Source organism: Monodon monoceros, unplaced genomic scaffold (assembly GCF_005190385.1).
Source record: "Monodon monoceros isolate NGI ecotype Baffin Bay Population unplaced genomic scaffold, NGI_Narwhal_1 Super_Scaffold_16, whole genome shotgun sequence".
Classification (NCBI taxonomy): domain Eukaryota; kingdom Metazoa; phylum Chordata; class Mammalia; order Artiodactyla; family Monodontidae; genus Monodon; species Monodon monoceros.
Genome location: NW_021703772.1, coordinates 37,533,805 through 37,543,746, shown reverse-complemented (window position 1 = coordinate 37,543,746; position 9,942 = coordinate 37,533,805). Strand labels below are relative to the sequence as shown.

General features: G+C 41.4%; 1 protein-coding gene across 1 annotated transcript; it reads left to right on the top strand.

Annotated features, from left to right (window-relative positions):
• The first annotated feature begins 628 nt into the window (after positions 1-628).
• On the top strand, positions 629-2,909 carry MARS2 (methionyl-tRNA synthetase 2, mitochondrial). Its single transcript, XM_029225614.1, has one exon. It carries the CDS (start codon positions 661-663, stop codon positions 2,440-2,442), a length of 1,782 nt encoding a protein of 593 aa, XP_029081447.1. The 5' UTR covers positions 629-660; the 3' UTR covers positions 2,443-2,909.
• The last annotated feature ends 7,033 nt before the right edge of the window (positions 2,910-9,942 follow it).

Below are 9,942 nucleotides of genomic sequence, written 5' to 3'. Positions count from 1 at the left end.
TGGATCTCAGTAATCTTTGCAAAGACTGGGAACATCACAAGCCTACCTCTTTTGTTGATTCAACAAAAACTGCGTTTAGAGAAAGGATTTCTCTTACTTTTTCAGTTCTTATCCTTCACTCAAGTGCTTTAGGTCATTGTTTTTCTTCCTTCCCTTCCCCCCCCTCCCTTCTGGATTTATTGTGCCCACTAGGCTCTGAGAGGAAATGTATATGATATTTCAGATCCCTACGTTTACCAGAGCCTACGTAGAGGGCACACTCCTGCAATGTGCCAGCCACTGGCTGGTGTTTCAGAAATGCCTGAATACAAAATTCTTGCCCACAAGCAACTCAGTCTGGAGAAAAAAACCAGATTCATAAATATAAAATTACAAAGCAGGACACGCAGTATGATATAGAAAGATAAAGATTTATCTGCTTCATAACCTCTCCTTCAGCCAGTTCCTCTAAGCTATCGTTCTCGCTCGCTCCCGCAATTCACAACCGCTGTAACCGAGTCCCACGGAGGGGGGAGCGCGGGCTGAGCGGCGGAGGGCCGGCGCTCGGGGCCGGACTTCATTGGCTCTCTGGACGGAAGCGGCGGTGCGGCTCGGCTGCGCATGCGCCCCTCACACGTGCTTCCAGAACGCCCCCACCGCCGCTTCATCTCCGCAGGCATCATGCTGCGGATTTCTGCCTTTCGGCTGCTAGGACGCACGAGGGCGAGTAGGCTCTCGCTCCTGGAGGACTTTAGCTTACGCCACTACAGTTCGGACCCTCTCGGTGTCCGGGAAGATACCCGCGACGCGCGCGCCTATTTCACCACACCCATCTTCTACGTGAACGCGGCGCCGCACATCGGGCACCTGTACTCGGCGCTACTGGCTGACGCCCTGTGCCGACACCATCGCCTCCGAGTTCCCAGCGCCGCCGCCACGCGATTCTCCACTGGTACCGATGAGCACGGCCTCAAGATTCAGCAGGCAGCAGCCGCTGCGGGCCTGGCTCCGTCCGAGCTGTGCGACAGAGTCTCTGCCCAGTTCCAGCAGCTTTTCCGGGAGGCTGACATCTCCTCCACCGATTTCATCCGCACCACTGAGGCCCGGCATCGGATGGCTGTGCAGCATTTCTGGGGGGTGCTGAAGGCTCGGGGTCTTCTCTACAAGGGGCTCTATGAAGGTTGGTATTGCGCCTCCGACGAGTGCTTCCTGCCTGAAGCCAAGGTCACCAGGCAGCCTGGCCCGTCGGGGGATTTGTGTCCTGTATCTCTGGAGAGCGGGCATCCCGTCTCCTGGACCAAGGAAGAAAACTACATTTTCAGGCTTTCCCAGTTCCGGGAGCCGCTCCAGCGGTGGCTGCGGGGCGACCCTCAGGCCATCACCCCGGAGCCATTCCATCACGCAGTCCTTCAGTGGCTGGAAGAGGAGCTGCCTGACCTATCCGTCTCTCGAAGGAGTAGCCACTTGCACTGGGGCATTCCGGTGCCGGGGGACGATTCGCAGACCATCTACGTATGGCTGGATGCCTTGGTCAACTACCTTACTGTAATTGGCTACCCAAACGCTGAGTTCAAATCTTGGTGGCCCACCACCTCTCATATCATAGGCAAGGACATTCTCAAATTCCATGCTATCTATTGGCCTGCCCTCCTCTTAGGGGCCGGCATGAGCCCACCACACCGCATCTATGTTCACTCCCACTGGACAGTCTGTGGTCAAAAGATGTCTAAGAGCTTGGGCAACGTGGTGGATCCCAGGACATGCCTTGACCGCTATACTGTGGATGGCTTCCGCTACTTTCTCCTTCGTCAGGGCGTCCCCAACTGGGACTGTGATTACTATGGTGAAAAGGTGGTTAAGTTGTTGGATTCCGAGCTGGCATTTGCTTTGGGAGGTCTCTTGAACCGATGCACTGCCAACAGAATAAATCCTTCTGGGACCTATCCGGCTTTTTGCACTACCTGTTTTCCCAGTGAGCCAGGGTTGGTGGGGCCATCAGGTCGTGCTCAGGCAGAGGACTATGCTCTGGTGAGCGCAGTGGCCACTTTGCCCAAGCAGGTGGCAGACCACTATGATAACTTTCAGATCTATAAGGCCCTGGAGGCAGTATCCAGCTGTGTCCGGCAAACTAATGGCTTTGTCCAAAGGCATGCACCATGGAAGTTGAACTGGGAGAGCCCAGTGGATGCTCCCTGGCTGGGTACTGTGCTTCATGTGGCCTTGGAATGTTTGCGAGTCTTTGGAACTTTGCTCCAGCCTGTCACCCCAAGCCTAGCTGACAAGCTGCTGTCTAGGTTGGGGGTCTCTGCCACAGAGAGGGGCCTTGGAGAGCTCCATTTCTTGCCTCGATTCTATGGACATCCATGCCCTTTTGAAGGGAGGAGGCTGGGACCTGAAACTGGGGTCTTGTTTCCAAGACTGGACCAGTCCAGGGCCTGGCTGGTAAAAACCCATAAGACCTAGAAACTCAGTTCTTATTAGCTGTGGTAAAAAAGCAAACATCTTATTTTCTTATTTTTCATTTTCAGGAAAGTTATACTAATGCTTTCTGAAGTGTTGCATCAAATGAGCACATAAGTAATGTCCCTGTGAAAAGAGGTTTGTAGCCTTTCAGGAGCCTACTCCCTACTCTTCAGTTCTCTGTGTCCATTAACCACTGTCCTTTGCACCCCAGTGTCTCTAAGATGTCTCCAGGGGAAAGGTGGGTAAGAGACAACTTTGCTGATACTACTCCTTCTCATTGTGCCTCTGTCCAAACCACAGTTATTTGCCCAGACTACCTCTCATGGCTTGTTTGTCACTGGCCTGGCCTCTGCTGGGCAAATTAGTGCGTGTGGGGGTTGGAGACCCCCTCCCTCAGCTTTTACTTTGTTATATATGTTGGGTCTCCTGTTAACAAGAGGTTGTTTCATTAAACCTTTAAAAACCAGTGTCCTAGACTAGATGATTTTTGCCTATGTTTATATTCTCAATTCTTAACAACCATGACTCCCTGCTTTGCTAGTTAATAATCCAGTAGTTGTGCTTTGTAACATTACACTTTAACCAGTAGATGGCTCTAGTCTCACACATTTAATTACTTAACATTGAGGTTTCAGAATATTTAGAATAGGTTTTCTGCTTCCTAATTTTGCAAAATTTAAATTTAAAGAAAAAATTTTATTGCTTTCCTTAAAATAAGGATAACTGCAACCACTGCTGTTTTACAGTAAGCAATAGAAAGATCAGAATCCTTAGTTTTTTTCAGACTACTGAAAAAGGACATTTACTCTATTAAATGTTTAGTAAGCTAATAAGTAAAGGTATCACGTTTGTTTGGACTATGATGAATTATAAAGCTCTTTTTTTTTTTTTTTATGGTACGCGGGCCTCTTACTGTTGCGGCCTCTCCCGTTGCGGAGCACAGGCTCTGGACGCGCAGGCTCAGCGGCCATGGCTCACGGGCCTAGCCGCTCCGCGGCATGTGGGATCTTCCCGGACCGGGGCACGAACCCGTGTCCCCTGCATTGGCAGGCGGACTCTCAACCACTGCGCCACCAGGAAAGCCCCTATAAAGCTCTTTTGAGGTACTTGGTATGTTAAAAATTTTTTAAACTTTAATAACATTAGGTTTATAGGTATGATTTTAAAAATCTGTAGATAGTTCAAAAGGGCAATATTTTCTTTATATTTTTTGGTCTTAATTTTGTTATCCACATACATAATTTACCTTATATGATTTCTTTTGGTCAATCAGGATCTATAATACAATATAGAAATTGTGGAATAGCTAATATAAATGTTAATACATTTACTTTCAAGTAGTTTTTACTAATTTCCCTTTGCTCCTTTAACTTATTAAAGTTTAAAAGTTTCTGAGTACCTTATCCAGATCTCTTCTGTTGCATTTGTTGAAGGTGATGGTGAAGGGAGGAAATGATCAATGCTCCAGGAATCTCAAACTGGATTTAGGGATCTCTCCAAGGCTCCATAAGAGAACATCACAGAGAAGATGTTAAGGTATCAACTTATACAATGACTACAACATAGTAAGCCAGCATTATATCTCATAGGTGATTGGACAGCTAGGGCAAAGTTTAAAATGAGAACTTGCCTTGAGATATCCATTCTAAGCATGGTAGCAAGCAGAGAGGGCTCACCATGAAGTAAACTGTGCTGGTAGTTCCCCCAGATTTATTCTGGGTGCTACTGTTCAGCTCCAATTTCTGTTTATTAGTTGGTGTGGTGAAAGATTTCTGGTTACTTGGAAACATTGCTTAGAAAAGAATGCTTGAAGGCATTCTAAAGGTGGAAGGACCATTTCTACCAGTTCCTTTAGATCCTCCTTATTCTTCATAATGGAATCCTGGGCTTTCCATATGACATATTCCAGTTACCTGCTGGGATTACTAGGGTAGATTACTGGGACCTAGGATGGAGTGTAATGTCTCAGGACTGGATAGCAGAGTAGTGAAAGAGATGGGATGTGTTTACATGGATGAAGGAAAACAGACTTGGAAAACCAGCATTGATAACTTCTGCCTTCGAAGTGCCATTATAAGTCTTACAGTTCCTATCATGAACGGAGGGACAGTGTCTTCCACTGGAATGATCTTACCCATGGCCTAATGCTGGTCAGTACACTGGACATTGGCTTCCTGGGTGTTAATAGAGTTCCTTTTGTGCAGTCTGTCATTTGTGTAGGCACTTAACTTCTACCAGAGTATTTGTGGTACTGGAGGACACAGGAAAACAGGGAAACCAAAGAGGAGAGGGCATAATTTTTACAGAAGACAGGATATTTTGAGTGAAGAAGTGTGGTAAGTTGGATATGACTTATTCTGTGGTGATATGGAAGATGAACCAGTTGGATTCTCTGTAGGAGGCAAAACAGGTAAAGCAAATACCCTTTGTGTACCGAGGTGATGTGTTATTTAATCCAGCAGTTTAAGAGTGGCAAGTGGAGGATAGGCGAGACTTAAAACTGGCAGGGATGCACTTCCAAGAGAGGACATCCTAACCACTTGTGGGAGAAGATGATGATAAACTTGTAGACATCTAAGAAGTCCCCTATTCCAGAATTGCTAACACCTTATCTGGCATCTTGTGGGTTCCTTGACCAGAAAGGAAGTTTCTCCCAAGTACTACCCTAAGGCTGTCAACTATTCATTTTCGAGTATTCTTGGAGGCAGTGTTGCATGAGTGATAGAGCACTGTTCAGGTGTTCATGGAATGTCACATTAAAGTAATAATAAGCTGTCAACCCAGTAGACTACAGTCTACTATGAAGTCATGCAAGAAGTTGTGGGCAGTGTATATGTGTGGCACCATTGTATATTAGAGGGCTATTCCACAAGTGAACTCGTAGATTAGGCACCTCAGAAGTCAGAAGACCTATGGCTATGTGGAGGTCAAGAATAGGCAGGAACAAGAAATAGTTACAGTCTCATTTCATTGAAATCTCACACTTACTCTGGAAGTAGGCCTCATTATTTTTCTTAAGCACCTGTGTGACTCTATAAGGGCTGAGAAGAGCCTGATAAATTGAATTTTAAGTTGATGTGCTCAAGAAGGCATAGGCTGAGACATGGGCTCTGAGGCACAGGGCTTTTTTCTTTTTCCCCTATACCTGTATCTATGATTGGCACATAACTCTTTAGATCTGGGAAGTTCCGAAATTGAAGTAAAGTTGGTCAGGTTGTGGGCCTCCAACTAGGAAGACTTACAATCATGAAGTAGCTTGGGTAGCAGGTGGCAGTACCAACCATTCAACAGATTACTCCTTGGGCATTATGGTAGGGATGGTTTCCTGGCTGGCTGTTTCACCCCTAAGTGAGTGTGTAGTTGCAGTGTTGGCCTGCATTAGTGTAACCTTGAGTTACAGTGGGGAAGCAGCCATGCCTCTTGACTAAAACTTGGTCTATAAAGCTGCTGTCTGAGAATCTATAATTGCCTCCTAGAGGCAGTCCCCCACTATCCATAGTTCTACCAGATGGAGGACAACTGTTCTTGCTGGTAAGGTCTGGGATGCTGTAAACCTTGATGGGTCCTTGCCCTCATCTTTTGCCAGAATGAGTAATATCAGTGGATCTGAAAAGGTCTGGACCTACTGGCAGTCATGTGTCTATTTTTGCTGAGAAAGTTACCTAGTTCAGAGAGCCTGGGGGGAGCTAGGGCACAGGTCGAGGTAACCAAGAGTACAAGTTAGGGGGTTCAGTTTTAGAACAAAGCCTTGGAGCCCCTTGCAAAACTAAGACAGTATGAAATATGTCATTTCAGCACAACACAGCTGGCCCTGCCCCTTCTTGTAGGAGCTTTGGATAGGACTGGTTAACTTCTATCAATAGGAACACACTAAATTTGGAGGTTAACATTGCTGGAAGGGCCAGAATAGTAACAACCAAGTTAATTAAGGTTAATTAGTGGGGATTTTAGCCTTTCAAGAAGAGGGTCTTATTCTTTTTTGAGATAGAGGATAGGAGAAGCCCAGCCTAAGCTGCTTTCTTCTATCATCAAGAACTACTCTGAGCTGAGAAGAAGGGACTAACCAGTGTTGGCCTGCATTAGTGTAACCTTAGAGGTGAAACTGACTTATTTTTTAGGTAGTCCTGGGTTACCCAGTATAGATCCTCTGAATTAAGGGGAACCATCTAACGGAATAGTTGACCATATGTAAAATACCTTGCTTAAGATTATATCACATTAATCAGTTTTGACTTAAATTTCCATGATGAGTAAAGGGGATTGGGAAGAGGTACACACCAAGAGGATCTTCCTATGGCCTCGACAACTACAAACAATAAACTCTGTACTGTGCCTCTTCTCATGAATAGCTATTGGGAGCTTCAGCCTTACTTGGATCTTCACCAAAGTAAGGTGAGACTATATTATAGAAGTTCCATCCTTGGCTATGAACTATTTCATTCCCATTTGGTTTATGACACAGTTTACTCACCATAGATTTTCAAGTCCACACAGCTCCTCACTTAAGAACAGTATGGTATGAGATGTCAGAATGTTTCAGGAAACCAAATGTATGATCTGCAAGAAGAAAATAACTCCAAGGAGAGATGAGCTCTGCCTTCAATTCATTAAGGATTTTTGGATGAAACATCTGCAGAGGGCCTGGAAGACTCACTGGGTAAGCTGGAGGGACAGCTCTAGGAATAACTGTGGAAATGGATGTTGCTAATTTTCTTAGTGTATGGTAGGGGTAAAATGGTACCAACCTCCCTATGCTACCACTCTTAAGGCCATGCCTTGTACATATACTCCCTCATTGGTTGACAGTCACTGGTTTGTGGGATCGAACAGTAAGATGAACCTTCAAAAACTAGTTTATGGTTGACTGTTACAGATTGGAATCATTGTTCTATTCTCTTAATTCAATACATTCAATAAAAATATGACTCATTACACATTTTTTCCTGATTAAAATACTTTTAAAAGGGTAATAACCTTTACTCTGGAACACATTAAATATGATAGTTTCAGTAATCTGACTTCCTTTGAACTAATCTAGAAATGTCTACTGGTTAAAAGCCTGTAAATATTAAATAATAAATATTAAATAATTAAATAATAAATATTAATTGTGTAAATATTACACAATTTAGTTAATCACTAAAATAATACAACTAGAATGTATTTCTTCTTAGCCAGATGAAATGTTTAAAAAAACTCAGTCCAACAGAAGACAGGAAGGTGAAAAAAAGGGCAAAGAAAAATGAAAAATATGGTAAAAGAAAACCCATAATAAGATGGCAGAAATGCATATAAATATATCAGTAATTATAATAAAACAAAATATCACAGGATGGACTTTCTGTCAAAAGACAGCAATATTCAAGCTTAAAGTTAGCTATATGTAGTTAAAAGGTATATACTTAAACATAACAAAATAAGACATGAAGAAACACTAGGCATATGTTAACCAAAAGAAAGCTGGTATCATAATATTAATAGTAGACAATCTATTTTGAGGGGAAAACCATTACTAAAGATGAAGTGAGACTTAATATAAAAGGAATAATGTACCGATAAGTTATAACAATTAAACTTGTATAATCGAACAACAGCCTCAAAATATAAAAAGTTAAAACTGAAAATGACAAGAAATGTTCAAATTTGGAAAGAAATGAGACTGCCATTTGTGAGTTCAGAGAAACCAGGCAATGAGAAAGTAAAAATTAATAACTTACACTAGACATTAGCATTTCAATCTTTAATGCTCACTACCCAAGTGTATCATCACTGTTAAGGGTAGAAAAAAATGAAGAATTTATAGCGGGTAAGGTTTTGTGACTCTAAAACCTTATCTTTCACATGCATGCTTCTGCGAAAATAATAACTTGCTTTTTGAATAGAAATGTCAGCAAATATACGTGTTCAGTGAGTCCTCTCTAGATTATTAAAAGGGGAGGATCCCATGGCCATAATTCTGCCAAATTTTCTAATTGAAGATAAATGAAGATGAAGGAAGAGGACCGCCAGTTCTGTGTTCCTTGTTTGTGTTCTCTCATTTACTTTTTCCATCAACCCTATGAAGTATTATTCTAACTCTGTTTAACTGATAGGAAATTGAGACACAGAGACATTAAGTAACTTGGCTAAGGTTATACAGCTTATAAAACAGGAGAGCCTAGACTCAAACTTGTTATAGTGCCAGAGCCTCAGCACCATCCTTAACATCAACACCACGACAATCCCTGAGTGTATATTGAGGGAACTGTACTGTGGGGAAGAGGAAGCAGTAAAATCAGATCCAAAGTCTGAAGATGAAAAGTCTAAATAAGAACACTTAATTAAAATACATTCAGTGTTTCAAGAAGAGGAATTGGTTCTTGATAGCTAGATTATGAAACATATGAGTGCCAAAAATGAAACTTAGAAAAAATGCTTACCTTATCATGAAATATATTTCTTTTTTTGCTTTCAATAGTTTCCTTTGTATTTGAAACCTGCTTATGTATTCTAGTGTAAATTGTTAAAAATTTAACTCTATAGTCTCTATTTTTCTTTTTCCTTAAGATTATTGTGTTTCTTATTTTCAGAAGTGTTCCAAATTTTTGAATCCAACAGTTCCCTAAGTGAAAGTATGTTGCCATAAATTCATAAATCTAAGTATTTAAAAATAACATTTTACTAATCAATACTTTATATATTTATCTCTAAACATGAAAACATATCAATATTTAAGAGTTTTATTTGAATTAATTATTAAAGTAACAAAGCCAGAGAATTTTATTAGAGGTCACAAACACTGAAATTTTTTCATTTCATACATACAGTTTTAATACAAATGAACTAATTAAAAGACTCATCTATTTATTAACAATTTAAGTTCTATGAATTTACTGAACATTTCTTACTATATTCTTATGACATCTTTCCTAACAAGCTTGCAGAAACCAGATTAAATGCCCTTGACTCTAGTTATTACCAAAGCAAATACCACCCTGTTAGCTAAAATGCCACATACTGGATAATTCCTGGTAAATTATATCTGATATATATCATATATGATGGTCAAGACATGTTTTAACTTCCACAGATTAGAGACTTTATTATGAATTGCATAAAGAATACTCTGTCATATTTTACTTTTTAAATGAAATGTAGCTAAAGTTGGACATGGGCTACACCTTGAAGAAGTTCAGGATGAAACCTATGTGTATATAGGTCTCTTAGCTATCATCTGAATTGTATTTTTAAAAATATATCAAAAGGTTTTAAAGTCCTTGCTAACTTGGAAGCTAATAACATCTACACCTTTATTTTACGTTTTAAATAATTTCTTCAGAACTCTGTTTAAATTCAAGCTATATAATCCCATAGTTAGCAAGGCATGATGGGTACTTTTCCAGTATTTTTTGCATGGTAGATTATGACTTGCTTATAGAATCAGACTGATGTATTATAAAAAATACCCTACATATAGCATGTTTAAGATTACCTTTAAAAATCACTTGCTGAAGGAATTTA